At 50.5% G+C, this 22,190-nt stretch overlaps 2 protein-coding genes across 2 annotated transcripts; one reads left to right on the forward strand and one right to left on the reverse strand.

The window, feature by feature from the left end:
• The first annotated feature begins 1,824 nt into the window (after window positions 1–1,824).
• On the forward strand, window positions 1,825–11,640 carry DLL4 (delta like canonical Notch ligand 4). The gene is made up of 11 exons (XM_007480071.3): window positions 1,825–2,219; window positions 2,339–2,611; window positions 2,989–3,046; window positions 3,912–4,175; window positions 4,647–4,707; window positions 4,814–4,944; window positions 6,511–6,680; window positions 6,946–7,165; window positions 7,672–8,392; window positions 9,142–9,250; window positions 10,109–11,640. Exons 1-11 carry the CDS (start codon window positions 2,154–2,156, stop codon window positions 10,112–10,114), a joined length of 2,079 nt encoding a protein of 692 aa, XP_007480133.1. The 5' UTR covers window positions 1,825–2,153; the 3' UTR covers window positions 10,115–11,640.
• A 6,278-nt stretch (window positions 11,641–17,918) lies between these two features.
• On the reverse strand, window positions 17,919–20,393 carry LOC130456282 (serine/threonine-protein kinase Sgk1-like). Its single transcript, XM_056810284.1, is given in 2 exon segments — window positions 17,919–19,526; window positions 19,528–20,393. Coding segments are annotated over 2 exon segments (1,278 nt in total). The 5' UTR covers window positions 20,277–20,393; the 3' UTR covers window positions 17,919–18,997.
• Window positions 20,394–22,190: the final 1,797 nt, after the last annotated feature.

Consider the following 22,190-nt stretch of genomic DNA (forward strand, 5'->3'; position numbering starts at 1 on the left):
AGAGCTTTGGGAAGGCCCGGGATAGCTCTCCTTCCAAAGTGGGGGCGGGGAAGTCAGGTAGTCCGTGGTGAAGGATAGAGGGACAACCCTTCGCATTTGGTTGGTTAAAAAAAAAAAAAAACTGTGGGTTTGAGAGCGGGGATTTAGGAACCCCTTTGCCTAGAGAGCCGGAAGGCAAGCCTGGGGCTCTCTCTTCCCTCCGGCCTGGGTTCTCCGCCTGCCGGTAACCTACATTAGCTAGAGAGAGCAGCCTGGGCCCATCTGCCGGCCCCCGCCCCACTCCAGCCCGGCTCCCCCACGCCAACCCGCTCGTGCCAGATGGTAGTGGGGGCTGGGAGGGGTGGCCGTGCGTGGGGGAACCCCCCCCCCCCCAGGTCCCTCTCATCACCTCCCCCCTCCCCCAACACACAGTCCAATCTCCCTGGCTCTCTTTGCCTCTCACCACCTCCCCCTTCCGCACCGCCCCCCCCCTCCCCGTGAGTCAAAAATCAGACCACGCTCACCGCGCAAGCAGCTGTTCAGCCCCGCGCGCCGCTACCCCCCCTCCTCCCCCGGGTCCCCGCACCGCGTCCCCGCTCCCCCCGAGCCGATCTTATCGCCCAGCCAAAGCCATCACCACACGGGTGGAGCTGACAGCTGAAGCCACCCGGCCTTCTGCAGCTCTGGGCACTGCCGAGAGTACCCCGGCACTCGGATGATCAAGGAACACCAGTCCTCCCCAGGCTGCGCAGGATTCCGGGAAAGCAGCTGAGTGGGAGAGACTCAGAAGAGTGAGGCCGGGTGCTGGGTGCGTCTAGGGTGCCCGGCGTGGGAAGAAGATCTCTGCCTCCTGAACTTCACACCAGGCTTCGTGCCAGGTCTCCGCTTCCCACCTTTGACCCGAAGGAAAGGAGGCTCGAGTCCGTCCCTCCTTGACTATCGCCCTTCCCATTGCTAAAATGGTTCGCGGCCACCTTATCCCTCCCTGCTGAGCGCCCCAGGGATCCAGACCACAGTGTTGGGTCTTCGCATCTCTCTTAGAGCCCAGAGGCTGGAGCTGGGCCCAGGTGAGAGGAGCTGGGGGCAGGGGCTGGACCGGCCTCTCATTAACATACAGCTGAGGACGCGCCCCTTTTCCTCCCTCTCCCACTCAAGAGCCCCTCCCCCACCTTGGGGACTATACGCCCCAGAGGCTGGCACGCGCCTGCCGAGGGCAGGCAGGGGGTAGGGGGCACGCGCAGAACATCTCTCCCCACCACCAGCTCTGAGGCTGGATTAGTAATCTAAAGGTTAACTCGCCTGAGGTCCTTGTCACATATGAAGATGGGAGAAACTGGAAGGTTCCACTCTAAACCTCTGGAAAGGAGGTGGGGGTTAAGGTCTACCCAGCTAAGTCACTGGTTTCGCTTTCCCGAAGTTTGTACTTTCTACCTGTGTAAGGGATGCAGGTGTCCCAGGGCTGGGCAGGGACGCACCGCCCACGGGGACTCCCCAGCCTCTTGGCCCCGCGGTCATCCGGGAACTCCCCTTTCCTCCCTTCTCTCCTTCTTCATCCTCCCCCTCCCCAACCCATTTTATTTCTCTCTCTTCCTCAGCAAAAGATAAAATTGGAAATCTCGAGTCCCCAGACCTTCAGCTCCTTGACTGCCAGGCAACCTGGGCTTGGGGTGGGGGCGCAGGAGGGCGGGGGCGACAGAGGCAGTGGCGGCGGGGGCGGGGGCGGGGGCTCGCTCCCGGAGGCGCTGGGCTCTGCTACGAAGAGAGGCCGAGAGGGGAGGGGAGAGTGACCAACTGAGTCTGAGTGACAGGCCAGCGAGGATAAGCGCCAAGTATATATAAGGAGGGCTCTGGGGCGCGCAGGTTCCAGTCCCAACGCTGCGCACAGACTAGGGAGCAGCTGGAGTAGGCGCTGCCTTTCCTCCTCCTCCGACAGACTCCGAGGAGTTAATACCGGGCGCCCGCCCTCCCCAGGATTACACCCCCGCAAGGAGAACGTTTTCTTGTCCGCCCGCACCTGGATTACTTGACCCCCCTCAACTCCGCCATCTCTGAAGCTTAGGTTATAAGTGAAGGAGCCAGAAGAACCAGCAAGGGCGCACCCCGAGCAGAGGAGCCCCGACAGATAGCAACCCGCTGCCCGCAGGCAGGCAATCAGGAGAGCGGAGCCCCGCGGGATGGCGGCCGCCTCCGGGAAGCTCTCTCACTGGGCGTTGCTGTTGCTGGCGGCGTTTTGGCAGCAGGTAAAGTCTCCCAGGAACCGGCCCCCTCTCCTCCCGTCCTGGCCCCTGAGCCGATGACTGACCGTGCTTCTCTTTCCCCCTCTCCTTCTTCCTTCCCTTCCCGTCCCGTCCCCCTGTAGCACCGGGCAGTCGGCTCGGGAGTCTTTCAGCTCCAGCTTCGGGAATTTGCCAACGAGCGAGGTGTGCTGGCCAGCGGCCGGCCCTGTGAGCCCCACTGCCGGACCTTCTTCCGCATCTGCCTCAAACAATTCCAGGCAGTTTTTTCGCCTGGAATCTGCACCTTTGGCAACGTCTCCACGCCGGTGCTGGGCACCAACTCTTTCGCCGTCGAAGAGGAGAGCCGTGGAGGTGGCCGAAACCCGATACAGTTGCCGTTTAACTTTACCTGGCCGGTGAGCGCCCGCCCCAGTCTTGGAAAGCCTTGGAGGAGGTGTCCCCCTCCCCCTTTCTGGTCCTAGATTTTTAAATCCCTGAACTCTCCTAGGGAGTGGGAAGGAGGAAAGAAATGCGTTAGCGCGTGAAGCTTGGAGAAGAGGCCGCCTCTCTCCGCCCGCTCGTGCACTCCAGCAAACCCGTTATGTTGACCTGGGGCGCTGTAATTGTATCCCGCAATTAAGTTAATTAAACCGGCTGCCGCGCGGCAGCCTCCCCCTCCTTCCCTCCTTCTTTGCTTCTCTCTCTTCATCCCCCCCCCCCTTTCCCGTAGGCAGCCCCGCTCCTCCCCTTCTCACTCACTCAGAGCTCTCTCCTTTCCCTACCATCTCCCTAGGGCACCTTCTCGCTCATCATTGAGGCCTGGCACGCGCCGGGGGACAACCTGCCACCAGGTGAGAAGCAGGTTCTGAGGCCACTGGAGGGCGATAATGCTCATCATGTAGCTGGGGGCCCGAAGGGTTAACTTGGAAACAGGTGGGGAAATAAGGCGGTGGGGAGGGTGGGGGGGTTGTTTTGGGTTTTTTTTTGTTGGGGGGGGGCAACAAGAGGGTCGTAGGTGGTGAGAGCCCTGGCTAGACTGCTTCTTTGGGACTCAGTAGCTGCGCCCCTAGCTGGCCGTTCTGATTCCGCCAGCTCCCTAATCTCTAGCACAATTGAGTTTCCTGCGGGTTATTTTTGGCGTGGGAACGTGGGGAGCATGGCGGTGAGAAAGGCCAGTGGTTGCCAGCGGCACTGACGGGCCCCTTCCTGTATTTTACACCTTTTGCGAATTCCGCTCTTTTGGAAAGGGAATAATGGCTTTGGGATGTTGTTCTGACACAGAGGAAAAGGATATTTCAGTAGCACAATTCTCACTTTGAAAAGGGGATAAAAGAGCCCAACACCCTACTTTCTCCCCGCCTCTCCTATGCAGAGCTGAGGGATAGGGCACCCACGGGAGCTTGCTGTGCCCTACCCAGGAACTGTGGAAAACTATTTGTTTCTTTGATTTTATGGGGTTTTCCCCCCTGTTAGGCCTTCCTCCCCTTCCCCATGAAGACAGCATCATTTAAGTTTTTATTTGTCTCACTGGGAATTCCCTGGTAGCAGTAGCTTGACCATCTTTTGGAATAAGTAGCAGTTGATACGTCTGGGCTCCCGAGTTCCCATGGTTTCTCATTCATAGCTTCCCTGACCACCTAAAGAAGGACGGTGGTCCCCCAGCCCCGTCAGGGACAAATGAGGAAAAGGGACTTGACTCCCTTCTTTGCCTTTCAGAGCCCCTTCCTACAGATGCACTTATCAGCATGACGGCCATCAAAAGACGACTGGCTGTGGGTGAGAACTGGTCCCTGGATGAACAGAGTGGGCCCTTCACTAGACTCCGATACTCCTACCGAGTCATCTGCAGCGACAACTACTATGGAGATAGCTGCTCTCGGATCTGCAGAAGCAGAGATGACCACTTTGGCCACTATGTGTGCCAGGCTAACGGCAGCCTCTCCTGTCTTCCAGGATGGATTGGAGAATACTGTGACCAACGTAAGTATGGAGATCCCCTTCCTACTACAGATCTCATGAGGACAAAAGAGATATTATGGGCTCTGGCTCACGTCTTTCCTTCTCAGGCAATTTTGGTGAAGCCCTTATCCTGTTAGATCTCATGGGAAAGCCCCTTGGGCCTGGCTCTGTAGCCTGCAGTCAATATAACACAACCTCAGGCAACTTATCTTACCCTCATAGGCCTTTGGGTTGACTGACTGGCTGGGACTCCCTAGCTTTGACTACCCTTAAGACCCTAGACAAGTAATCTAACTTGAGTAAGAGTATTCTGCCACCACCCACAGCCCAACCCTATTTCTCTGATCCTCAGCTGGCTTGCAGTACTTGCCTTTTGAGGCTCTTCCTGCATTAGCTGCTGGGGTCCCCAAGGCCAGGCATCAGAGAGCTTGGATTTTGATGCCTACTTGTTGCCAAGACACATATTCACATAGCCCTATCTTCTTTCCCCAGCCATCTGTCTGTCAGGCTGCACCAAGCAGAATGGTTATTGCAACAAACCCGGGGAATGCCTGTAAGTCATTTCAAAAGAAGTTATGGGGGGAAGGCGGTGGGTGGAATCCATGGAGACTCCCACCATTGCTTCAACGTGTTCACACATCTTTATTCCCATTCCATAGTTGCCGACCAGGCTGGCAGGGCCGCCTGTGTGATAAGTGTATCCCCCATAATGGATGTCGACATGGTACCTGTAGCATCCCTTGGCAGTGCACCTGTAATGAAGGCTGGGGTGGCCTCTTCTGTGACCAAGGTGGGTTCAAGAGAAGAGAAGGGGGTCTTTTATTTTTTATTTTTATTTATTTATTTTAACCCTTACCTTCCACCTTAGAATCCATACTGTGTATTGGTTCCAAGGCAGAAGAAAGGTAAGGGCTAGGCAGTGGAGGTTAAGTGACTTGCCCAGGGTCACACACAGAGCTAGGAAGTGTCTGAGGCCAGATTTGAACCTAGGACCTCCCATCTCTAGACTTGGCTCTCCATCCACTGAGCTACTCAGCTGCCCCTGAAAGGGGTCTTTTAGAAGAAAAGAGGAGTGGCAGATGGGGGCAGGGAAGAGAAGTGTGTCATAGCAAGTGCATTCACCACATCCCTGGGTTGTTACCATCCTGTGTGGTTTCAAGATAGGCCAAACCTATCCTGCTGCTTGCTTGGGTTTCCTCGGGCCTCTCTAGCACAGATTCCTGAGTTTTCATCAACTAGTGAATATGTGTAGTGGTCTTATATGCTTTCATGTGGGTGTACTAGACTTCCCTTTGAGGTCCTCCTGGGTGTTGGTAGCTAGAGAGAGTGGAAAGCCATGTGATTGTGGCCGTTTGGGGAAACCGAGCTTATAAATTCCAAGGCAAGGCTGAGTAGGGAGGGGAGTGGGGGATCATGGTTCCTCTTTCCACCTGGGGTAGTTATCTATTAACCCCCTGGGGTGTTTGTTCACTCTGCCTCTGCTGTTTGCGTAATTCTCCCCTTAACAGCTGCCTAGTGGGTTTGTTCCCAAGACCCAGAAACTGGCTAACTGTGAGTGCCTCTTGGATTGGGCAGTGTACAAACACTCCTATTCACAAAAAGTATACAATCTTCTGTCCTCGGTCTTTTCTCAGTATACAGTGAATGTTGTTTTCTCCTGGACTGTGTCTCTGATGGTCATTCAGGAGACCAACAAGGGTCCCTGAGATGCTTAAGGGACTAAAGTACACAAGATACCTATACTCATAGACAATGAGCGCGCGTTCATGGCAGAGAGAGGAAGTCTACTTTCCTCGGTCCAGATTATTTCCTACTTAGCCAGCCAGCCCCTAGGTGAGCTCCTTCCTAAGTTTAGGAAACCTTAAGAACTGCTCCACGGTGCTAGAGTGAGAGATCTAAGATGAAAGCTAAGGTGCTCATCCCAGGGTTCGGTCACCAAAAAAGGAGCCTTGCGTTGTGACACTAGCTAGCCCTTCTGTAGTACTTTAGGGTTTGCACAATGCTTTGCTTTTATTAGCTCGTTTTGTATGTGAATATCTCCCTTCTGCCCTCCTTCTTTGTCCTCACTTGGCCTGACTTGCTTATCCCTTTCACACCTGGCAATCCAACAAAATGTGACAATTCAGTAGGCATTGATTGAAGGAAGAGGGATGTTTCACCTGTATCCTTAAAAAAAATAGGAGTCAGGAAATCTATATACGCTATGGAGACGTGAAATTCATGGAGTAGAAGCCAAATTCAGCCAGCCGCCGGAGGCGTTCAGTGACTTTGCATTGAAAGAATTCTGGGTAATTCTGTTTCCCATCCCTCCCCCTTCTTACACCATTGAACCGATCCAATATTATTGCTTCTGCAGACCTGAACTACTGTACTCACCATGCCCCATGCCAGAATGGAGGCACGTGCTCCAATAGCGGTCAGCGTGGCTACACGTGCACCTGTCGGCCAGGCTTCACAGGCATAGACTGCGAAGATGAGATCAGTGAGTGCGACAGCAACCCATGTCGCAATGGAGGCAGCTGCAAGGTGAGTGACCCTCATTGATGTCCAGTTCTTACCCTCAGAGCCCAACATGACCCGATGGGCCCAGGGAGGGAAGAGAAGAAAGAGTAGCAGACTTATTTTGTAGAACAGGTGGCAAGGAGGGCCCTGCTTTGGTCCTGGGATTAGGGGCTCTGCTAGGAAAGCTTGCTTCTTAGGGTCTAGTCTGGCCCTTCCTGGCTTCCCTTTCCCCTCCGACCCCTGCAAGGCTAGCGTCTGACTCTGGCCACTGGGGCCTCCTCTTCCCCAGGATCAGGAAGATGGCTATCACTGCCTGTGCCCACCTAGCTACTACGGCCCTCATTGTGAGCACAGCATCCTGAGCTGCGCCGACTCACCCTGCTTCAATGGGGGCTCCTGTCGGGAGCAAGAGCATGGGGCCAGCTATGCCTGCGAGTGCCCCCCCAGCTTCACCGGTTCCAACTGCGAGAAGAAGGTGGACAGGTGCACCAGCAACCCTTGTGCCAACGGTGTGTCCCGTTTTCTCCCTTCCTGCCCCCCTTGGGCCCTTCTGAGTCGCCCACTTCCTGAGGCTGCCTTCTGTTGCTTGTCTAGGCCTGAGGCAGCACTTGGATGGGAAGGCAGTGACCAGTGAAAGACTTTCTTTGTAACCTAATGACAGAACGGGGTGGAAGTAGGGCAGAAGCGCGGGAATGGAGAACTGAACTCGGCCAGTTGAGGGGGTGTCTTGGTGCAGGTGATGGGTTCCAGCTCTTCCGCTAGCCAGTACCTAATCAAGGCAGTGGTGGGACAAAGGGCTTCGGGTTGGACGCTATTAAGTTTTGTTTGACTTGAGTTCGGAGAGGAAAGAATGTGCACTGAATTCAGGCCAATATGGTTGTTGAATTCAACAAAATGTCAGCGAGAGGCTGTGAAAGCCAGCCCTTGGGAATCCCCTTCTGCTCCAGGGACGGACCTTTTCCTGCCTTAAAATCTCAAGCGAGGGCTGACCCGCGTCTCCCTTCGTTTCCTCCAGGGGCCCAGTGTCTAGAATGGGGTTCTACTCGTGCTTGTCGCTGCCGCCCGGGATTCACTGGCCCCCACTGTGAGATCAACATCAACGACTGTGCCCGCAATCCCTGTGCCCATGGGGGCACCTGCCGCGACCGGGTGAATGCCTACGACTGCGCCTGCCCCCCTGGCTTCTCGGGCCGGAACTGTGAGCTTCGGACAGCGGCCAATGCCTGTGTCTCTGGGCCGTGCCTGAATGGAGGCACCTGCTACGCCGGTCTCTCCTCAGACAGCTTTGTCTGTAATTGCCCCTATGACTTCACAGGCAGTCGCTGTGAGCTCCTGTTCTCTCCTAGCGCGCCGGTGGTGCAGCCACCTTCAGGTTTCCCCTGGGTGGCCGTCTCACTGGGTGTGGGACTGGCGGCCATCCTGGTGCTCCTGGGGATGGTAGCGGTAGCTGTGAGGCAGCTCAGGCTACGGCAGCCCGAAGCTGGTGGCAGGGAGGCCATGAACAACCTGTCAGACTTCCAGAAAGACAACCTCATTCCCGCCACCCAGCTGAAGAACACCAACCAGAAGAAGGAGCTAGAAGTGGACTGTGATGTAGACAAATCCAACTGCAGCAAGCAGCAGAAACACATGGACTACAATCTCGCCCCAGGACCTTTGGGGCGGGGGATCACGCTGGGGAAGTATCCCCCTAGTGACAAGAGCTTGGGGGAGAAGGCGCCGCTGCGGCTACATAGGTGAGGATCTGCACTGGTCACAGCCAGACGGTGGCTAAAATGAGCTTTGGCTTTCCGTGGTGGGAACCGGGGCTCGTCACCAACTCCCAGGGGCTCTTGCTCCAGTTTTTACTTCTTCAGGAAAGAAGGGGAGCCAGCTTAGGCTGAATGCCAGGGCAAAGGAGCATTTAGCCATTGAGTTCCTTGGGAATGATTGGTTCCTGGGAAGAAAAGGGTCTCAGGATCCTCATCCCTGCTCTTTTTTACCCCAACGAGGCAACGTGCAATGGAGTTAGAGCTAGTTGTCAGGACCTTGGGTCAAGTCCCATCATGGCCACGTTCTGGTGGTGTGACCTTAGGCCAAATCATATCACCTCAGGGGTCTCGGCAGCTCTCTGGGACGACGTGTGTGGCCAAGAAAGTTCTGACCTACATTGGTAGAGGGAATCCCCTCACCCCGAAGTCCCCTCTGCAGCGCCTCCTCACCACTCACCCTTCTGGTGGGAACTGTAGCCTTTTCAAAGGGCCGGGGAATCCTTCAGTCAGGTTGGGAGGGATCGGTGACTCCACGTACCTGGAACAGTCTTCTAGTCCTTGAATTTCTCTTTTGGCCACACTGGGATTTCCTTGATCTTCAGCAAAGATGCAGAATAAATCATAGGCGTTGCTCAATTTTCCTCTTGTGCTCTCTGGGCTCTTGCTTCCTCCTGACCCTTTCTTTCTCCCTCCTTCACCCTTCGGTTTTTCACACTGCCTCTTGTTCCCTGCAGTGAAAAGCCGGAGTGTCGGATATCAGCAATATGTTCTCCCCGGGATTCCATGTACCAGTCAGTGTGTTTGATATCAGAGGAGAGAAATGAGTGTGTCATTGCCACAGAGGTGAGCTGGGGGGTGTGGAATGTCCTCTGTGTGTGTGTGTGTGTGCACACACGCGTGTGCATCCTTCCTGATCTTCTTGGGCTCTAAGGAAAACCCAGTCTACCTATCATCCGGCTATGGTTATCTACCATTTGCCTGCGGTCTCTCGAATGGGGGCAGATGTTAGGACCTGGCCTGGACAGGCAGCATCCAGGCAGTAGTTGTTCAGTCCCTGCTGGCCCCTTCCCTACATGGGATGTGAAACAAGAGCTCTGGTGAGGCAGGGATGGGCCCCTTCCTCCCCTATGAGTGCCGGGTTGGGCCAGTCGTGGCATTAGGCCAACTCCCGGCTCTGCTTCCCAGCTGCTAGTGGGTGAGGGAGACTACTCTTCCCTTCTCTTTCCATTCCTGCCTCCCCACCCCCATCCCTCTACCCCACAGTCACATACCCTGCCTTCAGGGCCCTGGCCCAGCCTCCAGCACCCAGGCCTGTTCTGGAGTATGCCAGGCTCCTGGATGTGGCAGAGGGGAAGGGATCCAGAGAAGAATCCTTCTCCATTCAATATAATAACTGAGCTTGGTTCCTTACTCTGAATAAAGAATGACCTACCATTTAGGGAGAAGGTGTGACGGGTGTCGTGAATAGGGGACTGGACTTGGGATGAGGGTCATCCTGGGTTCAGATCCTGCTTAGTAGCTATGTAACCCAGAGCAAGTCAGTCAACCCCACCGTGACTCAGTTCCCTCATCTGTAAAAGGAGAGGATTGGACGTGATGGCCCTATGGAGGTTCAGGGACCCTGTCTAGTTTTAAATGGATCACCTTATGACCCAGACTGACCTTTTCTTTCTTTTCCACCCATTACTTTATTTCCCCTAGGTATAAAGCAGGAGCCTGGCCAGGATGTCCCGGCTTTGGCCCCAGCAGCTGGACCTTCCTACTGCATTGTTTACAATTGCGACCTGGATGGGGACGTTTTTTTATTATGCAACGTGCTGCTCTCAGGAGGAGGAGGAGGGGACTGGGTGAACTGGACAGACTGTGAATTGACCAAGAGATGCAATATCCTTCTCTACCTTCTGGATGCCTTTATTTGGAGTCCTTCAAGTGGGGCTGCCACAGGCTGAAAGGGAGACAGAGAGGAGAGCAGAAGAGACCTCAATCACCTCTGCCTGCTCAGCTAATAGCCACCTTTGTGGGGGGCTCAGGCCAGAACTCAGTCCTCCTTGGTGATGATCTTCGGTGCTCCATGTTACAGGGGGCCGAAGTCCAAGCATCTCTGGCCCCCGACAGCATCATCGGTGATTTTCCTGAAGTGCCTCCAGCGCAGGAACCTGAAGACCATGGCAACAGCTGGACATAACTTCAAGGGGAGAGAGGGAAAGAGAAGGGGCAAGTTTTCTAGGGGTGGAGATAAAACCTCATTAGAGGAGTGAGGGGTGCCCCATTTGAGCTGGGGTGTAGGCCTGAAGGGAGAGGAGAGCTCTCTGCCCTGTGCCTCCAAACGACTGCATGTGGGCCTTTTTGTTTGGTTTTTGGTTTTTCCCTTAATGCCACCCCCGACCTCCTGCCTCAGTTTATTGAGGCCTTAGTTCCTGATTCCCCATGCCCATTATGGGGCTGCTAGTGGTCAGGGGTAAAGAAAAAGAAGAGGGCACAACTTCCACCTCTCCTTCCCATGCGTCCGTCAATCAGATTCCAGCTTGCCTCATCGGTCCAATGGCCGTGGCACTAAGAAACCAGCTTAAACAGAGGAGATGAAGGAGCAGAGCTAGGCTACTGGGGAAACAGGCTCTCGGTACCTTTGTCTTTGTGGGTTGACAGTGGATACAGTCTCTTTCATTGGCTGAGTGATGTGCATTAGGCCAAGCTCAGTTACCCTGGGTAATTGAGGTAGTACAGGGGTGCTAGACCCAAGTGAGATGGGGGTGGGGTGGAGAGAGGGAGTTTGAGCTAATAATATTGCAAAACTTGAGGAGGATGGGGACAGTGATGTTGCCTGAATTCTCTTCCTTCCCTCTCCTTTATTTCTACCTGACTCCACCCCCCCAAAAAAAACCCTAACCCACAACCATCTACACTTACAGGGGCCTGATATTGCTCTCACTGTTCACTCCTGCCCCTTGGACCACTTTTGAAGCTGACTTTCAAAAATCAATAATATGGGGTTGTTTTGTTTTTGTAGTTTTTATTTTTGGTTCTAGTATTTCAATAATTTAAGAATCAGAAGCACTGACCTTTCTACATTTTATAACATTATTTTGTATATAATGTGTATTTATAATCATGAACAGAAATGTACAGAGGTTTATTACTTCTTGGGTCCTATCTTTGTGATGAGTTGGAACGTTTCCCAATCCCACCCCCCCACCCCTTTCCCCCTTTAAACAATGCCAAGCCCTGCCTGCCAAGTGGTTGTCGTCTAGCTATGGTTTCTGTCTCCTTGGGGTGGCCAAGTTCTTCGGGGGTACACTGTGTGTGTGTTCTAATCCCGGTCTTTGCAGATGCCCACTTGGGTCTAAACCTGTGTTTCTATGCTTCGGTCCTGGCTGGCTCAGTGGGTCACTTCTCTACTGTTCCTATAAGAAAATCTCATCTGGTCATCTCTTTCTATGTCTGAAAGAGAAGCAAGCCAAGTAGCCGGGCATTCCTGGCTATTTCAGAGAGGAGGAGAAGATGGCACTTTCTTTTCCTCTCTTCCTTCAACTTGGCCCAGGACTCCAGCCCTGGTGGACAACTGGGTGGGTGGTACAGTGCATAGAGCATTGGACTTGGAGTCAGAAAAACTTAAGTGGAATCCCGCTTCTGACACTAGCTCTGTGACCCTGGGCAAGTCACTTGAACTCTCTGTGCCTCCATTTCTTCATTCATAAAATGGGGATAATAATAGCACTTAAATTTCAGAGTTGTTGCAAGGACCAAATGAACGAACACTTGTAAAAATGCTTAAAGCGCTATATAAAGGCTAGCTAATGGTGCGATTATTGGAGCTTGGGGACTCTGGGTAACACCCTGAGGGTGCTGCTCCTACCTGGTAACTTTGAGGAGAGCTCTGCAGCTGGTGCTCTTTATGTAGAAGCCCAAGGTCTACCACCAGCCTGACTCCTGTAAATATTAGCTTACAGCAATTAGCACAAGGTATGGTATTTGGGGGTGGGATTCAGATAAAGAGCAAACCCAACTGGCATGGATGTTTCTTCAGCTGAAGAAATGGAGAGGGAGGGAGTTTCTAGTCCTTACCCAGTTCCATCTTGCCATTACTCAGGATGGTTTCTCCAGAACTGTAGTCCTTACCAGCCATCCACAGTCACTGGAGTGAATGATTTTTTTTTAAAAGGGCCTCAAAAAACCATTGACAAAAAGCTGAGCAGATGCTCTGAGCTCAGAGCGTGTCCCCAGCAAAGCAAAATAAACCCACCAGATGCCTCATTCCTAATTAAGTACCAGGATCAAACACAGGACCTGCTCACGATCACACATGGCACTTAGCATTCACACACTGACCTGGGTACTGCTGGTGTAAGATACATGTACAGGTTAGTGCTATTATATGCACACACAAACATGCACACACCCACTAGAAGATACAGTCGGAGACATACACCCTCTGGCTTGCTGTACACACAGGGTATCAAACAGGAAAGCGGCCAAAGTGCTGTTCCCACAGCCTACGCCGGCAGTGATGGGAAGAACAACACGACCTCACTCTTCCTGCCCAAAATGAAACAGGAAAGCAGCTCCCGGGCCATGGGGGGTGGGGGAAGCTGTAGCCAGGACATGGGGGAGAGATGACGAGGCTCCCATGTGGGGTGAGGACAGGTAGGACACCCGCAACCCTGCACGTCCACATAATAAGGGAATGTAAAATGCTGCATTGAGCCACACCACCCAAATTAGAGGCTGACAGGCTTGCCTACATCTGGGATTTTGCTCTCGAGAGATATAGATGCAGCCACTCATGTGGTCCAAGGGAGACTCCCAGAGCTTTGCCTGTATGTGTCTCTGTGCTTCTGTTTGTAAATATCTGCCCAGAGCTTGAATAATGAAAAAAAAAATAAAAAAAATCCTCCCCTCTCATGGAAGGGAGAGAGACAATGGTAGGCTTCTTATTGAGAGTCCCAAAGCAGCATTTTTACAATCTCTTTTTTCACCCAGCTGACAGACACTAGCTGTGTCAAAGGGCAGGGGAATTGTCTTTATATAATCTCTACCGGATTTGAATTTCCTCCTACTCATAGGAACCAGCTCTTGTGGAAGAAACCCTGGCTGAATTCCTTTTGGGTCCAAGCCCTTCCCTTCATCCATAAGGAAATTCAAAACTGAGCTAGGTGGAGAAGTAACCTAGGAAATGATCACCCTTTAAGTGTTAGAGCCAAATCTGAGCTCTAGACAGACTGTGAATTGCTTTAAAAAAATTTTTTAAACCCTTACCTTGTGAAGTCTTAGTAGCAGTTCTAAGACAGAAGAGTGGCAAGGGCTAGGCAAATGGGGTTAAGTGACTTGTCCAGGGCCATACAGCTAGGAAGTATCTGTAGTCAAATTTGGACCCAAATCCTCTTAACTTCAGGCCCGACACTGAGCTACCTAGCTGCCCTTGCAAATTATTTTTAAGAATCTCCTGTGAATCATCTTATCAAAGCTAAACTAGAATTTCCCCAAATAATTCTGTTCTTCAGAATTTTCCTTCCTTCCTTCCCTTCTTCCTTTCTTAAAACCCTTACATTCTGTCTTAGCATCTTACCAAGTATCAGTTCCAACACAGAAGAATGGTAAGGGCTAAGTTAATTGGGGTTAAGTGACTTGCCCAGGATCACAAAGCTATGAAGTGTCTGAGGATGCTTCAGGATTTTTTAAAAACTTGGAGCCCAGAATTTCTTTCATGAAACTGGTAGGACACATCCAGCCTTGCTTTTCAGTGGGAAATCTTCAAGATTAATCAATCCCTCCAAGGGCTAGAATTCTTTGGGGTCCTGGGGACTGTGAAAGAAAGAGGTGGCCCTGCACACTGAAGTCGGTACCCCCAGCCCACCCCCCACTGGAGGCCATGGAAACTGAAAATCTGTCCACCTGCTCACTACCTGTCCCCTTCCTTTCCTCTACGTCCCTAGATGGATATTTCACTTTACAAAAGTTACTTGGACCATTGGTATGTAATACTTCGGCATAAAGAAATTCCCTCTACCACCTTAGGTTGTCTAGAACACTAAGAGGGTTAGTGACTTGCCCTGGATCACAGTCAAAATAGGCCAGGGGGAGGACTTGAATGCAGGCTTCCTGGGTTCCAAAGGCAGTTCTCTATCCAATAAACCACAGCAGTCATAATTGCCCTCATCCTGCTCAATGAGGGCCCCAGGAGTTCCCGGGCCCCCTCGAGGTGACCCTGTCATCTACTCTATAGACAAACCCGGCTCTGGGGTTTCCTCCCAGCAGCTGATCCCAAGGGAGAGCTTACCCACACCTTCCCTCCCACCACGTGGCCTCACGCGTTCTGTGATGGGAATGGAAGTGATTCACTCAGGGAACTATGACTATATTTCTGTCCTGGGGATGGGTTTGAGGCTGGGAGGGGCCGGAACTGCTTTCCCGGGGCGGTCCCCTCCCTCTCCCCGCCCCCCCCCCAATTCCACCCCCCCCCCTCGAAGATCGAGCCCCAGCCTGGTGTGGCTAGGAAGAGCCCGGAGCCTGAGGGCGCCCCGACAGTGGCCCGGGGCCGGAAGGGCTCGGGAGAGCCCTGCAGAGTCCAGGGTCAGCCTTCCACCTGCCGGGGCAGATGGCGTGCTCCGGTCCCGCGGCTAGTGAAGCTCAGCCCCTAGAGGTGCGAGGAGAGTGGGGCAGCGTGCTCCTTACAGCGCCCGGGCGGGCAGCGGGGCTGGTACCCGGGAGGTGGGCCCGGGGTGGGGGGGGTGTCCCCCCTCCTCACAACCCTTGCTCCGGCCATCCTTTCTTCTTCCCAACCCCCCCGTGTTCATTGTTACAGGCCGGTTTCCTGTTTGCTGCCTCTCGACCCCAGCTCATTTCCCGGGGCGGGAAGCGGTCGAAGGCCGCGAGTTTCTCTGGAACCGAAATCTCCAGCTTCTCCCCCGCCTCCCGGAGCCTGCCTGGGGGAGGGAGATTGGCCCGAGCCACGGCCCGCCCAACGGCCGCCTCCCCTCTCCGACTCCACCCCTCCAGCTCTTGGCCAGGGGAGGCTCCGCGGGACTCCAGAGGGACACCCGGCCTGGGGATGGGATGGGGTCGTGGGGAGGAACGGGACGGCCTCTGCTGAGCCTGGCGCCAGAGGGCGCTGCTGCCCGCACTGAACTCGAGTCTGTGCCAAGGTGCCTTTGGCTCGGGACGGACGGGGTGATGACCCAGGTCCCTGTGTTCCCGGCTCTCTTATTTGTTCCTGCGGGACGGGGACTCCACCTCCCTGGAATCCCAGGATACAAGATAGCCTGGAGTGAAGCAAGGGGAAAGCTCTCTCAGGCTCCACCACGCAGGGAACAGTCAATGCCCAAGAGGGGGATTGGATGTGTCCCATTGAGGGCAAACGTCAGTGGCTTGCGCAGCTCAGGGCTGGGACACCGGGGTCCGATCTCCCGGTCTTTGTCACCAGTTCTCTCTAGGATGCCTCGGGCTATTCTCGGGGTGTCAAGGCTCTGTGTAGGGGGAAAGAACCGGGAGAAAGCCCAAGTTTCCGTGTGGGAAGGAGTCTGGTCCATTCTTCTGGCCACCAGAGAACCTCTGTCCAGTTGGGTTGGCTCAAAGGCAAGCAAGCCCAGCCCAGAAGTGAGACACCCGAGCAATGTGCAGGGTAGCACTGGGATGTGATGGACTGTTTATCCTTCCACTCATGGGCACAGGTCCCGTGGAGGAGGGAGGTGTGAAGACTTTAGTGGCTCCCTGGCCCTGGCCCTCAGTCCCTACATCTAATGCCTTTAGGCAGGCTGTAATCCAGGCCTGGAATCTACAGATTTTTTTTTCTCCCTTCAAACCTTTACTTTTGTCCTAGTAACAATACTGTTCCAAGGCAGAAGAGCAGCAAGGACTAGGCATTTGGGATTAAGTGACTTGCTTAGGGCCACACAACTAGAAAGTATCTGAGAGCAGATTTGGAAGCAAGCACCTCTCCTTTCTAGACCTAGCAGCCTGGAATCTGCATGTCTTGAAATCTGATTTCTCTGCCCCCGTCTGTATCCACTTCGTCCCTGAAGGTTTCTTTGATTCTCCCAGCTAAAAGTGATCACTCCCTCATATTTGTTGGAGCATTTTGCCTCTATGCTTCCTTTGCTGGCAGTTTTTTTTAATTTTATAATATTTTATTTGATCATTTCCAAGCATTATTCGTTAAAGACAAAGATCATTTTCTCCCCCCCCCCCTGTAGCCAACACGTGATTCCACTGGGTATCACATGTGTTCTTGATTTGAACCCATTGCCATGTTGTTAATATTTGCATTAGAGTTTCGTTTAGAGTCTCTCCTCTATCATGTCCCCTCAACCGCTGTAGTCAGGCATTTGCTTTTCCTCGGTGTTTCCACTCCCACAGTTTATCCTCTGCTTATGAATAGTGTTTTTTCTCCTAGATCCCTGCAGATTGTTCAGGGACATTACACCACCCCTAATGGAGAAGTTCATTACGTTCGATTATACCACAGTGTATTAGTCTCTGTGTACAATGTTCTCCTGGTTCTGCTCCTCTCGCTCTGCATCACTTCCTGGAGGTTGTTCCAGTCTCCATGGAATTCCTCCACTTTATTATTCCTTTTAGCACAATAGTATTCCATCACCAACATATACCACAATTTGTTCAGCCATTCCCCAATTGAAGGGCATCCCCTCGTTTTCCAGTTTTTGGCCACCACAAAGAGCGCAGCTATGAATATTTTTGTACAAGTCTTTTTGTCCATTATCTCTTTGGGGTACAGACCCAGCAGTGCTATGGCTGGATCAAAGGGTAGACATTCTTTTGTTGCCCTTTGGGCATAGTTCCAAATTGCCCTCCAGAATGGTTGGATCAGTTCACAACTCCACCACCTTTGCTGGCAGTTTTTAAGGTATGTTTTCTTGGCAAAGATAGTGCACTACTTTGCCATTTCTTTCTCCAGCTCATTTTATGGATGAGAAAACTGAGTAGAATATTAAATAACTTGCTCAGGGTCACACTAGTAAACTTTTGAGGCTAGATTTGAACTCAGGTCTTTCTGATTCCTTGCCTGGCACTCCAACCACTGAGTTGCTACATTTTACCTTATATTATCCATGCTTACAGGAAGCTCCTGGAGAACAGGAATATATATATATATTTTTTTTTTCATCTCTCTCTAGAGCCAAGATTAGTACCTTGCATATGGGAGGTATTTAAGTGTTGTGATGGATGTTATTAAACCAATGAAGGGACCAGTCAACTGGGAAACTGCCTGGAAACAGAGCTGGATGAGGAAAGCCATAGGCTGTGTGGAAGTGAGAAATTGGGAATGGTTTGCAGTGGAGCTGGAGTAGCTGGGACTGCTGACCTGTCATGTCAATGCCCCACTCCTTGTCTTCCTTTTCTACTGTCACTGGTTCCCAGAACCCTTGATCTGTACTTGGACTATTTTTCTCTGCTACAAGGTTCACCAGCCACAGAAAGCAGAAAACCAGAAAGCCCAGGTTCTTCCTTTCTCCTGTCATGGTGCACTATTGGCAGCCTTTTTTTTTTTTTGTAGAAATATTTTTAAAGATTTTATTGCAAACCAATTGCCCACACAAAAAAAGTTGTGTGGTAGGGGAAGGGGTTGTACATATTATAACCATGTTAATCACGGTACATTACAATGATGGTATACATTACATGTAAGTCTGTAAGTTTAAATATACAACTAGTGTCATAACACATTGTACAGACCTTTTTTTTACACAATACATACAACAAAAACCATAAATAATGCCCATTTTACAGGTGACATTTTAAAACAAACAATGAAACAAACCGACAGTTTTGACTGACTGCAACTAGGGCATTGGTCCATAAAAACCCTTTCTAAAAATAGAAATATTTGTAGCAGCAATGCTTTCTTCAAGCATCTGGGTCCAAGTCATTGCAAGACCATTTTCAATAAATTTTAGTTATTAACTATATATATATATATATATATATATATATATCTTACAAAAAAACAATCTACACATAAATTTATCTTCCAAATATGGAAGAATCAAACAGTGTCCCACATTGTAGTGTCCTGCAAGTGTCACATTGAAGCTTATAACTAAATCCATCTGTAGTAAGCATACCGCACACATACATACCATTGTTCACATAGTAAACCCAGAGGGGGCGGAAAAGATTTAAAAGTTGAAACGCTCAGAAATAGGAAAAAAAGCTTTGGAGCTAACATGGACCTCATCAGATAAAGGCACATTTCATAAAATCTATTATCATAGGCCATACAGATCTTCACAAGAATACTTTCAGTATTCCACCTTCCTTCCTACAAAAACTCCACGCTGGCTATCCATGACAGCAATATTACGCTTGTTTCAAAGAGATAGTACCACTTTGCTTTGGAGGGGAAGAATAAGGAAACGAAAAGCTTGTGACCTCACTGAAAGGAGTATGTGCTCTTCACAAAGCTTTCAGCCAACAGTAGGGTTGAAATTACAGTTGCCAAGCTTCCAGAGATGTGCAAATTTGTTTTTTAAAAAGATGTCTGGTCAGCTGGCAGCTCAGCTGAAGGGCTAAACTAAATGAAACACACACACACAAAACCATCTCAGAACTTCTCTCTCAAAATCAGCCCAAGAATGTTCACAGGAAAGAATCCATAGGAGGTGCATAGGAGAAACCCAGGAAAGCTTCTGCTGCTTCCTTGACACTGGCAGTGATCAGGATGCTATCTGGGGACTTGCCAATGGAGTTTGGAACAGGTTCTTCGGTAAATTCAGGATCGAAATGTTGAAGATCATTGGGTCCACTCACATTTGGGTTAAAAGGAGGAGTAATCTTCTTATTAATGAGATCATCCCAGTTAATAAGGGAGAAGAAGATATGATTCTTAATCTCCATAAAATCATCCTTGGCACCAAGCCTTTTTGTCCTATCTTTTTGCAGGAGGCCCTCAAGAAGGTGTCTGGCAGAATTTGTAATATTTGGCTTCAATTGGAGTGGCTTGTTCAGAATGTTGTCATACATCTCAGCTGTGTTTCAACTATAAAAAGGAGGCAGACCATAGAGCATTTCATATAAGACAGCTCCTAGGCACCACCAGTCAACTGTTCGGTCATAAGGCTGCTTGTGAAGCACTTCAGGAGCAAGATACTCAGGGGTGCCGAAGAAGGTGCTCAATGTTTTCTTTACAGAGTCCAAAGTCTGTCAGGACTATATGCCCTTGTGAATCGAGCAAAATATTCTCTGGCTTCAAGTCTCTATAAACAATATTCAGAGAGTGTAGGTAACCCAGGGCACTGGCGATTTCAGCAGCATAAAATCGAGCCCAGGGTTCCAGGAAGCATCGCTCTCTCTGGAGATGGTAAAACAACTCTCCACCATTGATGTAGTCTAGGACAAAGTAGAGCTTGTCTGCAGTCTGGAAGGAAAAATGCAGCCCAACCAGGAAAGGGTGTTTGACATTCTTCAGAAGTACATTCCGCTCTGACATGATGTGTTTTTCCTCCTTCTTTTTCAGGATTGCTTTTTTCTGAAGAACCCTGACAGCATAGAATTGCTCCTCTGCCTTGTGTTTTGCAAGAAGAACCTTTCCAAAACTGCCTTTTCCAATCACTTTCAAGAAATGAAAGTCCGATGGTTTTGCATGGGGGTTGGATGATGGGCCAAGGTTGATCTGCTGAGATGGACTGGGTGGAGGAGAAGGATTGGCATTCATAAGCTCAGGTTCTTGAGGTTGAGAAATTTTCAAAATAGATTGAACTTCAGGGTGTTTGCAGGCATATGAGTTGCTGGCAATCTTCTGAATAAAATCATTCAGCCCCATCCTCCTCTGTTTCATGAAAGCAATAAGGATTGCTACCATGCCCCTCATTTTTGAGTAAGTGAGCGTAGCTCCAGAAGCCTCGGTTTTCACCGTCATCTTGGCTTGCCGTAAAAGGAGCAAAGCAATGTGAGCTGCTGAATGAGTAAGTCCAAAGCTGCGCTCCTCAGACAGCTCCGGGCACCTCTCAAAGTGCTTCTGTATTGGCAGCCTTTTTTGCCAACACGATCACCTGCAGTAATTGAGTCTCAGAATCTTTTGTTGTTCAGTCATGCCTACTCTTCACGACCCCATTTGGGGTTTTCTTGGCAATGATCCCAGAGGTTTTGCCATGTCCTTCTTCAGTGGATTAAACAAACAGAGGTTAAGTGAATTGCCCAGTCACCTGAAGTTGCATTTGAACTCAGGTCTTCCTGACTCCAGGCCCAGCACTCTTTCCACTGAGCCACCTAGCTGCCTTCACAACCTGCCCCAAAGCCTGCCCATAACCAAATAAGAGGAGAAAAAAATCCACTCTTCCCCCTCCACTTTCTCATCCCTGTGGAATGATTTCTGAAATGCCAGATATACTGTATATGGAACTGAGAGGCAAGTACTTTTCATGTACAAGGGAAAAAAAGTGATAATTGCTTCCTTTCCTAGAGCATCTTATCTGACTCTCTCCTTTGCTTCATCACTCCATGCTTTATAATATTTCTCTGTGTGCAAGTCATATATCCCCCCTCCCCCAAAACAAAATCATGAGAATGTAACTGGAGAGCTAGAAGGGACTTCAGAGGTCATCTAGTCCAGTCCCTTTATTTCATGGATGAGGAATCTGAGGCCCAGAGGTATTTACATAAAGTCACACACAAAGTTTTAAGCAACAGAAAGCAAAATTTTAACCAAGGTCCTCTGGCTCCAAATCAATATACAACTACAGCTGCTTCATTGGCATACTACCTAAAGGCAGGAATTAATAAGTGTTGAATTTCTTCCCAACCAGAGAATCAACAGAGATCCTCTCCACCTTCACCACCTCATCCTCATATCCTCCACCCCAGCAATGTGGTGGATAAAAGCCCTTGGGGTGGAAAACCCACGAGATCCTATAAGGATGGTAAAGATTTTTGGTGGTTTACAAACCCTTTCTATGGTCCTGACAGTATGTATGACATCTCTTCTGCCATATACTTCTGTGTAGGTCAGTGATAAAGTCAATTCAATTATCTATAAGAGGTTTATACCATTGTAAATTGTGCTTTCCACACCCTTGGATATTATATCTCTCTCTGATTAATTAACTTCTTTGGAGAAAACTCCACTTGAGGCTGGGCGGCTGAGTGGATTGAGAGCCAGGCCTAGAGATGGGAGGTCCTAGGTTCAAAGCTGGCCTCAGCCACTTCCTAGCTGTGTGACCCTGGGCAAGTCACTTAAGCCCCATTGCCTAGCCCTTACCACTCTTCTGCCTTAGAACCAATACATGGTATTGACTCTAAGACAGAGGGTAAGGGATTTAAGAAAGAAAAGAAAAGAAAACTCCATTTGACAGTATCTACTCCCTGGTTTTAAATAACTTCCTTGGTAATAACTTTTGGGGAACAACATCACCTCCTTGACTTAAAGGAACTCCTTTGTTAATACCTCCTTTGAAAACTGTTTAAATAACACATTAGTAGCAATTGTGTTTACAAGGATCTGCATAGAATTTTAGTCTGAAGCCCATCAGGAGTGGGGATATAAGAATAACTGAGTTTCCTCTTTTTAAACCAAAACATTTACATTAAGCACTTTTTTTTTTTTTGCCAGACAAGGAAGGTGTGAGCCAGAAAGCAAAGAAAGGCCAACTGAGCATTAGTGTGAGGACATGCTCATCCCCTGGAGAGAAAAGAATGTGGACAAGAGTGGAACAGGGGACAGATTGGGTAATTGGAAAGTTTGCCAACTTCTCATAGGTCAGCAGCTTCATAGAATGGCTTTTGAATTCCCAGGAATTCCCAGGACGTCAAATACTACCCATATTCAAAATATACA

This window comes from Monodelphis domestica, chromosome 1 (genome assembly GCF_027887165.1).
Source record: "Monodelphis domestica isolate mMonDom1 chromosome 1, mMonDom1.pri, whole genome shotgun sequence".
Taxonomy (NCBI): Eukaryota; Metazoa; Chordata; class Mammalia; order Didelphimorphia; family Didelphidae; genus Monodelphis; species Monodelphis domestica.